The 16,478-nt window shown below is 45.9% G+C and overlaps 1 protein-coding gene across 1 annotated transcript in view; it reads left to right on the top strand.

The window, feature by feature from the left end:
* CCDC170 (coiled-coil domain containing 170) overlaps positions 1-16,478 on the top strand; it is a 118,176-nt gene that overhangs the window by 83,980 nt on the left and 17,718 nt on the right. The window contains exons 8-9 of the mRNA XM_075554219.1: positions 1,968-2,141; positions 5,866-6,108. Coding sequence (XP_075410334.1) covers positions 1,968-2,141; positions 5,866-6,108 — 417 coding nt within the window. The remainder of the gene's footprint in view (positions 1-1,967; positions 2,142-5,865; positions 6,109-16,478) is intronic.

The following is a 16,478-nucleotide window of genomic DNA, read 5'->3' as shown; positions in this document are numbered from 1 at the left end:
ATAAGCTGGATGAAGGAGGAGATTATGTGGAGTGAAAGAAGTCGATCACAAGAGGACAAGCATTTTATAAGACCATGATTATAAAAAGTCAAGAAAAGGTTTTCATATACATAGAAGCATTCTTTGATGGTTACCGAGGGTGGGGAAGGAAGAGAAAGTAGACTACTAGATAGATGTAGGCACGTACTAACGGGTGGAGGGGAAGGCGAAGGAAGGGAAGGAGGAAGGAAAAGCGGTGTAGGCTGTGAAAATAAACATGTAAGTAATATGAACATAATACAAGCAGCAGTGGTTTCCCCTTTGCACACATACAAGTTAGGAATGTCAGTTCCCCAGGGGAGAGAGGACGGAGCAGGACGCTGTGAGAATGTGTGACGATGTAACCCACCCTGTCTGTCATGGCATGGCACACACGGAAGAGGTTAAGCTGCATTTCTCTCTATGCTCGTTAAGAAGATAAGAAAACATACACCTACACATAATTTCATCGTGATAACTGAAAGATAGACAGTTGGGCTCTTAAGATGATATGCTTCGGCCGTCAGGAGATTGTACATATTTTAAACATTTAATTGCCAGCAAATGCCGGATGGATGAGAAGCTACTGCCACAGGAAGAACATATGAAGTGAGAGCCCAAGGCTCGAAACTAAAGCGTAGAATGTCCCCTGACTGGGTTGACCATCTAGCGACCAGTACTGTAGTATGTGTGTGTCCAGGTCATTTGCTCATGGCCTTCAAGTCCATTTGGCTCATAATTACCCTATAGGACAAAGGTGGGTTTCTAGAACTATAAATCTTTACAGGTGCATTCAGCCTCATCTTTCTCTCATGGAGTGGCTGGTGGTTTTGAACTGCTGACCTTGTGGTTAGCAGCCCAATGCATAACTCACTGGGCCACCAACGCTCCTTCTGTGGCCAGATAAGCCACAGAAGTCAGCATTGCTATTTCCCCCTGTTACAATATGAACCCTGACTTCCTTGGTCCAGGTGTGTTTTAGAAGGTTGTTCATTTAACTTGGATACATTAAAAATGGATAAAGACATTATCCAATACATTTAAAGGAAAAAAAAATCTAATTTTGTTTGTATGAAGAGCTGTGATTTGAAATCTCTGGGTAGCAAGTGGGCTGCTAACTGGATGGTCAGCTATTTGAAACCACCAGCTGCTCCTGGGGAAAAGATGAGGCTTTCTACTCCCGTAAAGAGTCACAGTCTCGGGAACCCACAGGGTCAGTTCTACCCTGAACTATAGGGTCGCCGGGAGTCAGAATTGACTTGATGGCTGTGAGCTTGTCTTGGTTGTTGGTTTCTGGGTGGTAAACGTCACTATGTGGAACGTTGGTGTTTCTAGCCCACCCAGAGGTACCTCGCAGGAAAAGCCTGGCAATCTGCTTCTGAAAGCCAGATCCAGAAAACCCTACTTGGGTACACATGGGCCGCCTTGAGTTGGAATGGACTTGGCATTGAGACGGAATTGGCACAACTGTTGTATCTTGTTCTTTTAAGATAAGCTCAATGAGAGGAAAAGGACACTGGCAAAGTAGCCGTTTTCTTCCTTGAGGAGAAGTCACTGAGGAAAGAAAGGTGCCTGTGGACATGGGCGGGTTCCAGGGGCTGCATTAGCCTCGGAGGGATGACATCGCAGCAGCGTGGGGTCAGATCAGAGAGGTGAAGGCGTCGTCTGGGGCACCGTCACGTGGACCCTGCCGTAGGGGGACAGGGGTGTGTGAGTCTATCTTGAGCATCAGTGTCACCGACCAGGAGAAGCCAAGAGTCTTTGAGCAGAAGTAGAGCAGGGCCCGGAGCTGCCTGGTCCATTACCAAGCCTCAGGTTGGGGTTCAGGGTCCATTTGGCTTTATTGTGAGCCAGTGAGTTCCAGCTGAGCCAGAGGAAGGATTATGTGAGATGACTCACTGACTTTTATGTTTGTGTTCCATTTTCATTTTTTTGGTTGTTGGGTTTAGTACCTTAAATTTCTGGATCAGCTTTCCGAGAAGATGAAGTTGGACCAGATGGCTGCTGAACTTGGCTTCGACATGCGTCTGGACATAGTTTTAGCTCGTGCAGAGCAGCTGGTCCACCTCGAGAGCCACGCCGTCGTTCAAAACAAGACGATTGCCCACAATTTACAGAGAAAGGTAGGGCTGTTAAAACCGGTTAGTGTCGAGGGTGTGACTCTCTGAGAATCCCCAACATCGAACACCGATGTACTCCCACTACGTGCATGTACTTCCACTACGTGTACCGTGGTGAATCAAGAGCACAGTAGACTGACTGCGTTCTACTCGAAACTGCTGTTTCCAGTGCGAGGGGTTGAGGCCTCTCCGTGAAGGTTTCTCAGAGCTGCTAGGTGGGCTTGCGCGTGTTTAGATCTCTCAGCTGGAAGAGGTTCGGATGGTTAAACCTAGCTGCAAGGGATGCTGGCAAACGTAGACCTTCGCCTGGGTAGCCACTCGCCTAGCTGAAAAGTTCGCTGCATCTAGGACTCTAGGAGAAGGGGAGGGTTGGGTACCATCTAGCCATCTCTGCCTTTGCACTGGGAAGTGGAGAGTGGAGAAGAACTTTCTTTTGCCTCAAAGGAGGCGTGCGAGACAGTTTAGACTAAATACATAAATGGATGACTAGGATGAAAATATAATCATTGGTTCCATAATTATTGGTAGTGCGGGAAGAACTAGGAAAACACAGATGTGTTCTGGTAATAGTGATGCCAGGAGGATGGTGTGGAGCCTGTTTGACGCCACATCTGGGCCTCTAACTTGGCTCTCCTCTTAGCGGTGTGACCTTCAGCAAATGACACCCCTCTCCGTCTCCTCATGGTTAAGATGGAGAGGAGCCCTAACTCATGGGGGTAGTTAGGGAGTACTGTATAAACCCCCTGCCACCGAGTCGATTCCAACTCATTGCGATCCTGCAGGGCACAGTAGAACTGCCTCTTTCAGTTTCCGAGACTCTCAGCCTTTATGGGAATAAACTGCCTCAGTATTCTCCCTCAGCGGCTGGTGGGTTCAATCAAGTAGCCCGATATGTAACCCACCGCACCACCAGGGCCCATACTCCACCTTGCTGCAGAGTCCACATAGAATGTGCTCCTGTAAGCAAGGTGCCTACATTCATAATACACACAGCGTGGACAGGAAATTCACTGTGAGGGCTGGCTTGGTGCTGACCTACCTAAAACGCACCAGTTCCTTGCTTTAAAATATGGTGGTAACACTTCTGAACTCCTGACTCCCAGAAAGTGCTCGATTCAGATTGGGCCGCTTCTCTTTACTTTTAGGACTATTATTATTATTTAATAAAAGAAAGCAGACTACTCCTGTTTCTGCCACAGAGATTGAACTGAGCTACAATCCTTCCCAAATTCCTCAGAGAAGGGGTCGTCCTCTTCAATGCCTTATCCATCTGTTCTGAAGTTGTCCAGAAGGATGACAATTGACTGTGTAAGGACTTGCCAGTGTCCATGTGCAAACCAAACCAAACGCACTGCCATCACGGAATGCCGGCGCTCTCAGAGCAGCTGGTGGGTTCGAACTGCTGACTCTGCAGTTAGCAGCCCAACACGCAATCACTACGCCCCCAGGGCTCCTCATCCAGGTGCAGGAGGGTGGAATTTGACAGGAAGGTGCTCAGGGGAAGGAGCTGTCTTAACCTTCCAGTGCTGCCTCGTTCTGGAAAGGAGGCAGCTTCAAAGAACAGAAGGGTAGTCTCTCATGGTTCTGGAGTTTGAAAGTCTGGCCAGGGTGTCTGCTTGATCAGTTCCTCCTGTGTCTCTCTCCTGTACCTGCTGACAATCCTATGCTGCTTACAGATATGCCGGGACCCCATCCCCCTGCAAGCATGTCTCTCCGTGTAGGCTCCCTCGCCCTTGTACAAAGTATGATGACGAGGGATTAGAATCAGCATCCTAGTCACACACCAGGCATTTCAAAGAAGTTGTCTTTGGTCACAACCATTTGAAAGCCTCTTCATAGGACCTTGCTTAGCTTAACTGATAACAAAAGAAAAACCCTGTTTCCGAAGAAGCTCACCTCCACAAACACAGGGATGTCCAGCATATCTTTTCAGGGGACATAATTTAATCTATGGAGGAGCCTGATAACTAAGAAGGTTAAGCAATGGGCTGGCTGCTAATGGCCAGGTCAGTAGTTGGACCCCACCAACAGCTCTGTGGGAGAGACGAGGCTTTCTGCCTCCGTCAAGAGTTACACCCCAGAAACCTCCATGGGTGTTTCTACTCTGTCCTATCGGTTTGCTGTGAGTCGGAATCTACACAGGGCAGGGGGTTGGGAGTAATTTAATTCATAGCAGACGTTTAATAAAGAGAAGCGTTCAGAGTGCCTGGTTGGAAGGTGCAGCTGTGGCTGTCTGGCAAGATATGGGAACCGGCATTTTAGTGGGTCCCTGGCACCCCCTAAAGAATGTGGTACGAGCGCGGGTGTAATTAGGGAGACAGGATGTTCCTCAGTTCTCACGTTCTCCAATCAGAATCCCAGCGTTTGTTCCCGATGAAAGAGGTTTCGGCCCTGAGTAGTCCTCTCACTCATTGCGACACGGGAAGCCCAAGAGGACTTTCCAGCCTCTCTCAGCATCCAGCATCTCTTTTACAACCCCCCATCGATCCTTCATCAGGTTGATGGCCAGCAGTGAGCGGTGCTCCGTTGGTTTAAGTGTTCCGTTTGGTTTAGGGAGCATGTAGGAGAGGGACACACCAAGACGTTGATGAACTCGACATGTCCTTCAGGCCCTTCTGCCCCTAAGCTTCTAACTACGTAAGCAAGGCGTCCTGAGCAGCCTCCCGGGTGTGCCTGGCTTAAGAAACGCATCAGCGTGCGCAACTCCTTTTAATATATTTAAACCATTGGTTAGCTATGTGAATTATATGCCAAGAAAACAGTCTGAAAAATTAAAAAATTAGAATGTTAAGCATTTCTGTAATACATCCTAAGCACGACGATTAAACTTCCGGAATCAATATTCTTAAAAAGATTTAAACATTAAAAACTGAAACCATACAAATCAATAAAACACGAGTGGGCGTGCGTGGTGTTAGCAGACTTGGGATAGGTGACTGGCCTCTACAAGTCTGTGTTTGCAGCCTGAATCAACACCCTGCCTTTTCTTAAGAAACACCGGACTAGGCAGAGTTGCCATTCGGCACCGGGGTGGATTTTTGTCTCTCTGAGCCCTGGTGGAAGGAGGCCTGGTGGCATAGCGGTTACGCGTTGGGTGGCTAACTGCAAAGTCAGCAGTTCGAAACCATCAGCTATTTCGAGGGAGAAAGAACGTCAGGGCTTTCTACCCTTGCAAAGAGTTACAGCCTCAGAAACTCCCTGGGACAATTTTATGCCTTCCTATAGGGTCACTATGAGTCATCATCAACTCGATGACAGTGAGTTGGTTTTTGGTGAGCTTTGGTAGCATAGTGGTTACAAGTTGGGCTGCTAACCATGAGATTAGCAGTTCAAAACCACCTCCCGCTCCGTAGGAGAAAGACTAGGCTTTCTATTCCCATGCAGAGTTACAGTCTCAGAAAATCACGGGGCGGTTCTGCCCATTCCTGAAGGATCGCTCTGGGTCTGAATCAACTCAGTGGCAGTGAATTTAATTTTCAGTTTTGGTGCCTTATAATTTACTCTGCAGCTCTGCAAACAACCCTTGGATAACATGTGCTGAGAAGCGCAATCAGGCAAAGAAACCCAGTAGCTGTGGGTTGTTTTTTTTTGGAGGGGGGGTGGGAGGGGGGATGTTCTAAATGAGTTTTATTGCAATGTAGTTAAAGACCCACATTGTCCGGGCAATTCATTTCTATTGACTGATGGCTGAGTTGTAATAATCACATCCCTGCTTCTCTCGAGCCAGCTAAAGACTCAGAGGGAACGGCTGGAGAGCAAAGAGCTGCACATGAACCTGCTCCGGCAGAAGATTGCCCAGTTGCAGGAGGAGAAGCAGGCGCGCACGGCCCTGGCTGTGGAGAGGGACGAGGCCACGCTCACCATCAGGAAGCTGGAGAAGAGGGTGGACAGGCTGCAGAAGGAGCTGAGTGCGTGTCGAGAATCGAACACTGAGCTCAAAGCCAAACTCGCCGACACCAACGAGCTTAAGGCAAGTGCCCAGCCTTGGGGCAGTTTGTTGGGGTTTCTTTGCTAGTCAGCTTAGATGCGGCAGGCCCCCTGGTGGTGCAGTGCTTACACCGTGGGTTACGAAACACAAGGTCAGTAGTTGGACTCCACCAGCCGCTCCTCGGAAGGAAGATGAGACTGCCTACTCTCCTCAAGAGCTACTGTCTCAGAAACCCACAGCAGCAGCTCTGCCCTGTCCCTAGGGTTACTATGAGTCAGGGTCACCTTGATGGCAGTGACACGGGGAGTATAGAAGTGGATGCAAAAGAGTTACAGCCTCAAAAAAAAAAAAAAAGAGAGTGACAGCCTCATAATGTTTGTACCTAGGAGCCCTGGTGGCATAGTGGTTTAGTGTTGGCCTGCTAACCACAAGGCCAACAGTTTGAAACCACCAGCTGCCTCTGTGGGAGAAAGACTGGGCCTTCTACTCCCATAAAGAGTGAAAGTCTTGGAAACCCACAGGGGTTTGCTATGAGTTGGCATTGACTCAAGGGCAGTGAGTTTATTTTGGTAATGTTTGCACCAGGAAAAAGATGATGAAATGTTCCTCCCAATCTCTAGAGTGGTGGGAGAAATGAAAACACAAAACAAAACAACACCGGGATCACCAGATTATATCAACTTTGTGTCTCTTCAGTCTTCTAATGGAAGCAGTCGTTGCTGCGTAACACGGCAGTCAAAGACGGGTGGTGGTGTCATTCTCCAGAAAAGAAAAGTGTTTATTTGAAAGTGGGTGCAACCTGAGCAGGCAGCAGAAACTGCCATGACCTCAGTTGCTAACAGAAGGGTAGAGGTTCAAGTCCATCTAGAAGTTGCCTCAGAAGAAAGGCCTGGTGGTTCACTTCTGAAAATCCAACCAAGGGAAACTCATGGAGCACGGTTCTACTCTGATACCCGGGGGTCGCCAGGAGCCAGAATTGACTGGATGGGCACCAGTGGTGGTATTGCTACCAGGGCTTGTGTTGAGCGGGAAGGCAAGAGACCAGGCACACAGCTGGTTCCGGGAAGGCAGGGACCAGGCACACAGCTGGTTCCTGAGAACCAGGCGTGCAAGGGGGCTGTGCTTCAGGGGTGCCGTTCTGTGAAGAGGTAGAACAGACTTGGCAGATACACTCCCTGGAAAGCTGGTGAACTCCGAATGGATATGGAAAGAAAGAAATGGAAACTTAGACAAATTTAATCCAAGTGTTTAGAATGGCATAGTTGTGTGCCGTGGGCCACAATAAAAAATGGAACACACACATGCCATCCCTACAGTAAGTAATGGAACAGACACATATCCCCATGAGCAGCAGGACACGAGGGCCTGAGCTCTTGGGGGAACAGCCCTCTGGAACTGACTTTTGGAGACAGATGAGCAGAAAAGAAGAATCTGGAGTTAAGCCAGCCTTTGAAGATGGGTAGCAGGGATCTCACTTTGGAGACTGTTTCCCACTGTGGTAGTTACATAACCTGTTGTCAATTTGAGAATATTGAGTGAAGGGGTGGAGTTTAGCCTGTCAATCAGGTCACAGCTTGATGACCTCATTTGGAGGTGCTAAGGAGATAAGTAGCTTGTTGGAGGCGCCCCCCCCCCCGCCTCTGTGAGACCTCCCTGTTGAGAAGACACATGGAACTATGTTATAGCTCAGGAGCTGAAGGAGCCACGTGGAGATGCCTGCCAGTGCTGAGATGCTTCTACTGCCACTGGATCCATAAGACTTCCCACCCATTTGCCTGTGATCTTTCTGCATTCGGCATCATTGCATGTAGTATGAATCTGAAGAGGAATTTATAGATTGGTATTGGACATATGGGCTAATATCAGACTACGGACTTGATGTGGACTGGGTTGGGATGTTTTCTCAATATTCAATTGCTCTTGTACATAAAGCATACACATACACGAGTCTCCCTGCATTTGCGTCTCTAGTCTACCCAGACTAACACACCCACTATATCCTCCCTTCTGAGCCATTAGCTCTGCAACCTCTCAAAGTAATTCTGCCGAGACAGCCCATGGCATACTGCCCGAGGGAAGAGGCAAGCACGAGAAATGTTTGACTGCAAGGGTAGGAGGGGCAGGGGAACATCTGTGGGGTGCATTGGGTCAGGAGGCAGCCCTAGAAGTTAGCAAGTAGCCACTGCTCCCTCAACCCTCAGGCCACCATAGGAGGGGGTGTGGTGGCTGGGCCATCTGTCCCAAAGTCAGTACGAAGTATGCCCCCCCCCTCCTGGAGAAAGGTACCTAAATTGCAGCGTGGGGTCCTGGTGCTCACTCTGCACTCCGGAGGGGGTAGGGGTGAGATGTGTCTCTGTGTGAGAGTTAAAGATGCTAGTCCCAGACCTCCCTGTGGAAGCAGGTGGGGTGTGCCCTCATGAAGGATGGAGGGCCCCACCCAGGTGTGCGGGCTTGTCTGTGAGCTCAGTCAGCTGGGTTGTGCCCCACTGTTTGGTTACACAGGAATCTGAATGCCGATGGGAAGGGAGTTAGCAGATGTGAGCCCACGTGGAGTCAGGGAGATTACCCATAATACAGTGAGATTACCTATAATACAGTGAGATTACCCACAATACTGTGAGATTACCCACAATACTGTGAGATTACCCACAATACTGTGGGTGCAGACCTAAGCTTTGCTGGAGCAGACAAAAGCTTGCCCCCAAATGGAAACAGGAATCCCATCACCTCACTTCTAGGTTTCAGGCCTGTTAGACCCCACACTTACAGGAGCCAATTCTTTGACATGAAGGAACAGAGGGAGGGAGAGAGGAAGAAAGGAGGAGAGAGGAAGTGAGGAAGGGGTAGAAAGAAGAGCAATAGGGAGAGGATGTATTTCTCTCTTAGTACCTAGCTCGATCTATCCCTTTATCTATCTGTCCCCCGGAGAACCTTGTCTGACAAGCCAAATACCTGGTTTTGAATTTGGTGGGTGAACCAAGTTCATCTGCAAGAAGGATCCCAGGGCCACCTGTGGACGTAAAACAGGTCTCCCAATAATATCCAAGGGTGTTCTCCCACCCAGCTACTCTCTCAGGAAGAAAGAAGGGAGAGAAGAGTCCTTGAAATTCATTCTGTGCTGGAAAGAAAGCAAAAGCCAGACTGGGAGAAATAGGGTTACCAACTGCCATCTACTCTACCAGTTGAGTATGACGAATATGAGTCATTTTCTTACCCCGCTACCCCCTTCAAAACTCACAAAGCTTGTCCTGAAGTTGAAGTGGCTGGTACGTGGTGTGAGCCGGTTCTCCTTTGGGGGATGTGTGTGGGCAGTGCCCTCTGTCGGGTGGCCCTCGTTCCCCACCAGCTCCCATGATGTTGGAGCTCCGGGAACACTGCTTTGTTGGACAGGACAAAGGGTCCAGAAATACTTCCAGTGGCACTTCCAGACTACGAGCAGTGTATGAAGAGAGAATAGGCTTTCTACTTGTGAGGGATTGGCCACTGAAAACCCCATGAACAGCAGCAGAACCTGGCCAAACACAGCACCCTGACTGCCCTCCTCTGAGGGATTGGCCACTGAAGCCTCTGGCTGGTTGCAGAACACTGTCAGCGATGGTGCTGGAAGACAAGCCCTTCAGGTTGGGAGACACTCAAATTGCACCTCAGGAAGAGCTGCTTCTCCAAGTGGTGTCACCCATGATGCCATGGACAGAGTAAAGCGTTTGGGACCTTCCTTTGCGGATGGGACATGACTCAAAATGGGAAGACACAGTCGCAAATGTCCATTAATGATTAGAAAGTGGAATGTAAGAAGGATGAATATAGGAAAATTGGAAGTTGTCAAAAATGCAATGGAATGCATGATGATCAATACCCTAGGCATTAATGAATGGAAATGTCTGGGATTGGCCACTTTGAATCAGACAGGCATGCAGTTTACTTTGCCAGGAATGACAAACTCAAGTGGATGACATCACTGTCATTGTCAAATAGAACATTTCAGGATCTATCTTGATGAAGAATACTGTCTGGGATAGGATAGTGTCTATGCATCTACAAGGAAGTCCAGTTAGTACAACTGTTTTTTAAAAAATCATTTTAGAGAGAACAACATGGCTGGCCCTACTATGAGACATGATGCCCCTCAGTGACTAAGGGCGATACAGGGGACAGCACCGGAGACACAGTGTGGGAATTGCACCTGACCTGATCCCACCACACCGAGGCAAATCACTGGGGGAGTGCAGCAGAACAGCAAGGGAATGGAGTGGCAAGGTCCCCAGGGAATGCTGAAAGTGGACTTTGGGGCCAGGGTGTGGTGCCCCAACAGACTGGACTGGAAAACGCTCCTAAGGGCCAGCAAACGATCCCTGAACTAACTACAAGCTTTTCTCTTGTGAACTGTTTTGTTCTGTTTTTTGTCAGTGGTTTGTTTTTGTTGTTTTGTTGTCTGGTTGTATACTGTTGCTTTGTTTTCTTCTGTCTTGTTTTCGTGCATGTTAGTGACTCCACAGGTCTGTCTGAATAGGACAGGCTGGATGAACTATCTGGAGGAAAAACAACGGGACCGACAGTTCCCGAGGGACTTGGGGTGGGGGAGTAGGGGGGGTAAGGAAGTGGTGTTAACAAACCCAGGGACAAGGGAAAAACATGGGACCCCAAATGGTAGAGAAGGGGGAGTAGCAGGCATGGTGGGAAATGATCAAGGGTAAGGTTGCTTGGAGAAGAGGTATACTCTAGCCCAGGTGGCGATGAAGCATGGTAGTAGGGCAGGAGGAAAGTCAAGGGAGATGGAGGAAAGAGCTAGGAGTCAAAGGGCATTCATGGAGGTCTAGACAAAGACATGTACATGCAACTATATATAGGAGGATGGGGAAATAGATCTATGTGTCTATATTTATAGGTCAAGTATTAAGGTGGCGGAAGGACCTTGGGCCTCTACTCAAACACTCCCTCAATGCATGAATACCTTCTTTTATTAAATTGGAACTCTATGATGCTCACTCTCCCGACACAACGGCTGGAGCCAAAGTGGGTGAACAAGTAAATGTGGTGAAGAAAGCTGATGGTGCCTGGCTATCAAAAGAGATAGTGACTGGGGTCTTAAAGGCTTGAAGATAAACAAGCGGCCATCTAGCTCAGAAGCAACAAAGTCCACATGGAAGAGCACACCAGCCTGTTTGATCGAGTGGTCCCTAAGGGATCAGTTACCAGGCATCAAAGAACAAAAAATCATATCATTGACTGCACACCTCCATGATAGGATCGCTGAAGACAAATGGGTGCATAAGCAAATGTGATGAAGAAAGCTGATGGTGCCCGGCTATCAAAAGAGATAGTGTCTGAGGTCTTAAAGGCTTGAAGGTGAACAAGCGGCCATCAAGCTCAGAAGCAAAAAAGCCCACATGGAAGAAGCACACCGGCCAGTGCGATCACGAGGTGCCAAGGGACCAGGTATAAGGCATCATGCAAAAAAAAAAAAACAACACAATGATGTAAGTGTGTGTATGTATGTGTATATATGTGTATATGCATATGTATATATATACCATATTAAATGAAGGGGGAAGTGCAGAGTGGAGACCCAAGGCCCAAGTGTCGGCCAATGGAGATCCCCTCATAGAGGCGTTTAGGAGAGGAGATGGGTTAATTAGGGTGCGAGGTAGTACCGATGAAGAACACAGCTTTCCCCCAGATCCTGGATGCTTCCTTCCCCCAACTACCATGATCCGAATTCTACCTTGCAGGCCTGGATAGGACAGAGGCTGTACACTGGTACATATGAGGGTTGGAGGTACAGGGAATCCAGGGTGGATGATACCTTCAGGACCAAGGGTGTGAGGGGCGATGCTGGGAGAGTGGAGGGTGAGTGGGCTGGAAAGGGGGAACTGATTACAAGGATCCACATGTGACCTCTTCCCTGGGAGAGGGACAGCAGAGAAGGGGGGAAGGGAGACTCCGGGTAGGGCAAGATATGACAAAATAACAAGGTATAAATTACCAAGGGCACATGAGGGAGGGGGGAAAGGGGAGGGAGGGGAAAAAAAAAAAGAGGACCTGATGCAAGGGGCTTAAGTGGAGAGCAAATGCTTTGAGAATGATTGGGGCAGGGAATGTATGGATGTGCTTTATACAATTGATGTATGTATATGTATGGATGGTGATAAGAGTTGTATGAGTCCCTAATAAAATGTAAAAAAAGAAAAGAGGAGAAAAAATGATTAGCGCAAAGACTGTACAGATGTACTTTATACAATTGATGTATGTATATGTATGAACTGTGATAAGAATTGTATGAGCCCCTAATAAATTGTTAAAATTTAAAAAAATCATTTTATTGGGGACTCTTACAGCTCTTATGACAATCCATACACCCATCCATTGTGTCAAGCACATATGTTGCAATCATAATTTTCTTTAAAAAAACTATTTATTTTAAAAATTGTTTTATTGGGGGTTCATAAAACTCTTATCAAAAGCCATCCATCTGTCCATTGTGTCAAGTATTTTTGTACATTTGTTGCCATCATCATTCTCATAACATTTCCTTTCTACTTGAGCCCTTGGCATCAGCTCCTCATTTTCCCCCTCTCTTCCTCCCTCCACACCTTCCTTCCCTCACAGACCCTTGATCATTTATATATTATTATTATGCCCTTTGCCTCCTAGTTCTTTCCTCTATTTTCTTTTACTTTCCTCTTGTCCCACGATCATGTTCAGTCTTCATTTGGGTTTCAGTAATTCCTTTCAGTTACAAAGCCCTTGATCAAGCTCTACCAGGCCTCCTACACTCTCCTCACCATCAATTTTGGATCACTTGTTGTTCCCTTGTCCCTAGGTTTGTTAACACCCACTTCTTTCCCCCCACCTCCCTCTCTCCATGTCCCTCAGGAACTGTTGGTCCTGTTGGTTTCTCCTCCAGATTGTTTATGTGCCTATCTTATCTAGATAGACCTGCAGAGATAATAATATGCACAAAAACAAGACAGAAAAAATAAAAACAACAAAAGAAAACGAAACAACAACAAAACCAAAAAAACCAATACAAAAAAGCCTATAAATAATTCAAGGTCTGTTTGTTGACCTTTAGGAGTCTGATGGAGTGCCACACCCTGGCTCCTCCAAAGTCTAACAAAACAATCTTTTCACCTTCTGTGGCAGTTACATAATCTACCATCAACTTGAGGAAGGGGTGGAGTCTAGCCTGTCAATCAAGTCACAGCTTGCTGACTTTATTTGGAGGCGTGACAGATATAAATAGCTCACTGTAGGCCAGACACCCTCTGTCTGTGAGACATTCCTGATGACAAGCTACATGGAGCTACATTGATGGAGCCAGAGCTCTGGGGCTGGAGGAACCACATGGAGACCCACGCCAGTGCTAAGATGCTTCCATCGCCACTGCATCCACAAGACTTTCCACCCACTGGTCTGTGATCTTCCTGAATTCGGCATCATTGCATGTGTTGCGTGAATCTGAACAATTTATGGACTGATATTAGACATATGGGCTAATATCAGACTCATGGACTTGATCTGGACTGGGCTAGGATGTTTTCTCAGAATATAATTGCTCTCTTATATAAAGCTCTTTCTTATACTCATATGAACATCTATGAGTTTGTTTCTCTAGTCTACCAGACTAACTCACCTTTAAAGCACTCTCCATTACACGTAATACCTTTGTCAAATCTGCAATTAAATTTTTGGAAACATTTTTCAAACTCTTCTGTTTAGATGGCTGACGCACCTCTGTTTCTCTCTTCATCTCTTCTCTGTCGTCCAATTTCTGTCCTTTCAATGTCCCTCTCGGTTTGAGGAAACAAAAAGGAACCCCACAGAGCAAGGTCAGGTGTGGGGGGCAAGAGAGGCATGCTGCTATTGCCCCAAATTGGCACACTGAGATGGCTGCATGAGCAGGTGCATCGTTGTGGTGGCAAAACCAGTGCCCTGTCTGCCACAAATCAGGTCTTTTCTGTCACACACTGTTACACAATCTTTTCAGAACCTCTAAATAGAACGCTTGATTAACAGTCTGACCTGGTGGAATGAACTCCAAATGCACTACAAGTTGACATTTTCATCAGTTTAGAAGTTGACAGACATCCAGAACGAGGTTTGTCATCAATTAACATTTTACCTTTTTGAAACGAGAAAACCATTTGTACACTTGAGTTTTTCCCCGTAGCGCCATACTTGTAAGCTTTGTTCAACATAACAACAGTTTCCGCAGCATTTTCCCAAGCAGAAAACAAAATTTCATAGCTGTACACTGTTCTCTTAAATTTGACCGTCACAAAAAATAGTAAAATGAGCAAATCTGCTTTTATGAAAAAATTCACTGTGACCAGAGAGAACCTTCCCAGGTGATGCCACTGTTTGCACTCACTCAGAGCGATTTGCTTGATGCTCACCTAGTGGGGGAAAGATATGTACTATAATCCTCTGCCCAGCAGAGGGTTTTTTTTGGGGTGTGTGTGTGAAGTGGTACCCACTTATATTAGAAGGCTCACCAGAACCTTGTAATGTCCTGATAAACAACTCAACCCTGAGTATATATCAATGGCATTACAACTTGCTGTCTGAATAAACTCTAATCATGAGTTTTTGTAGCTGTTGTAATGGATATTAGAAATAGAGAAGTAAATTATAGAACATTAATTAAATCAGTATAGAAGTGAAGCTGGATTTCATGCTATAGATTTGTTTTTTAAGTTATCAATAGATATTCTTTAATTTTTTCCCTCTCTTTTCCCCCCTCCTTTACCTTCTTCCATCTCTCCCTACAGCCTTCCAAGTTTTCTGCTTTTGTGTGAAGAACGTTTTTCTTGATTCTCCCCTCCTTTTAACAGTGGTCACACACAGTATTTAATTTTATACGATTGACTAACTGTACTGAGCATAATGTCTTCCCAATTTGTCCGTGTCATCAGGTGTTTGACAGTGTCATCATTGTTTTCTAGGAATGCACAATATATGTATGAACCAGAGTGTATCCATTCCTCACAGATAGGCATTTTTATTGTTTCCGTCTTTTTGTTCTTGTGGACAGTACTGCAATAAACATAGCTGTGTACATGTCTCTTCATGTTTTATTCATTATTTCTTTGGAGTATATACTGAGTAGACAGATGCTGGTTCATATCATTTTTCTATTCTTATTTGTTTAAGGAGGAACCATACTGTTTTCCATAGTGGCTGTGTAGCATTCTGCAATCCCACCAGCTGAATTCCAGTGAGAGTCCCAATGTCTCCACATCCTGGCCAGCATTTGCTATTTTCTGTCCTTTTGAGTTTTTGCTATCAGTGCTGGTGTGAGGTGGTATCTCATTGTTGTTTAAATTTGCATTTCTCCTTATAACTCATGATTGTGAGCATTTCTTCATATAATTGTTGGTTACCTTAATATCATCTTTGGTGAGTTGTCTATTTATGTATACTCCCCATTTAAAAATTAGAGTATTTTTGTTTTTCTTATTGAAATAGTGTAGTGTTCTGTGACTTTTAGAGGTTAGCCCTTTATCCAATATATTATTGCTCCCAGTTTTCCCAATCTATGGGTTCTCATCTACTCTTTTGATGAAATTTTTGATGCACATAAATATATTTTTGGAGATCCCAGTCCTCTGTTTTGGCTTCTGTCATGTGGGTATTTTTCATTAGGTTTGGTAGTGTGTTCATACTTTGTATTAGGGCACATAAATCTGTCCCTCTTTCTTCCTGGGTGATCTTTATAGTTGTAGTGTTTATATTGAACTCTTTAACTCATCTGGAGTTCCTGCTGGAGACCTTGTTTTTGCCAGCACACCATTTGTGGATAACACTATCATTTCCGGACTTAATGTGTTTTCTTCTGTTATAAAAAAATCAGGTTTCTCTAGGTGTTTGGTTTTATTTCTGGGTTCTCGGTTCTGATCTGTTGGTCTACATTTCTATCATTGTACCAATACGGAGCTGTTTAGCTTACTGCGGCTCTACTAGGTTTTGAAATCAGAGGAGAGAATGCTAACATTAGTTTTTTAGTAGCATTTTTTTCATCCTAGGTTTCTTTCCTTTCCATGTAAGAATGTTGATTCATTTTCCCATTTCTTTGAAGAGTGTTGGTATTTGGAGGGAGTTGTGTTATAGGTAAAGAGTGTTTTCAGTAATATTGACATTTTCACTAGATTACATCTTCATATCCATGAGCATAGAAAATTTTTCCATTTATGTAAAATTTTAAAAACAGCTTTATTGGCACTTCATCCACATAGCATACAATTCAATCATGTAAAGAAGAGTTGTATAATCATTACCACAGTCATTTTTAGAACCTGTGGTAGGTACATAATGCGGTGTCAATTTGAGAGGATTACGAGTGAGGGATGAAGTCTGGCCTGTCAATCAAGATATAACCGATGAGGCCTCTGTGTGGGTATGGCTTTCTCCTG

The sequence above is a fragment of the Tenrec ecaudatus genome, chromosome 7 (genome assembly GCF_050624435.1).
Source record: "Tenrec ecaudatus isolate mTenEca1 chromosome 7, mTenEca1.hap1, whole genome shotgun sequence".
NCBI classification, from domain to species: domain Eukaryota; kingdom Metazoa; phylum Chordata; class Mammalia; order Afrosoricida; family Tenrecidae; genus Tenrec; species Tenrec ecaudatus.
This window is presented reverse-complemented; position numbering and strand designations above follow the sequence as displayed.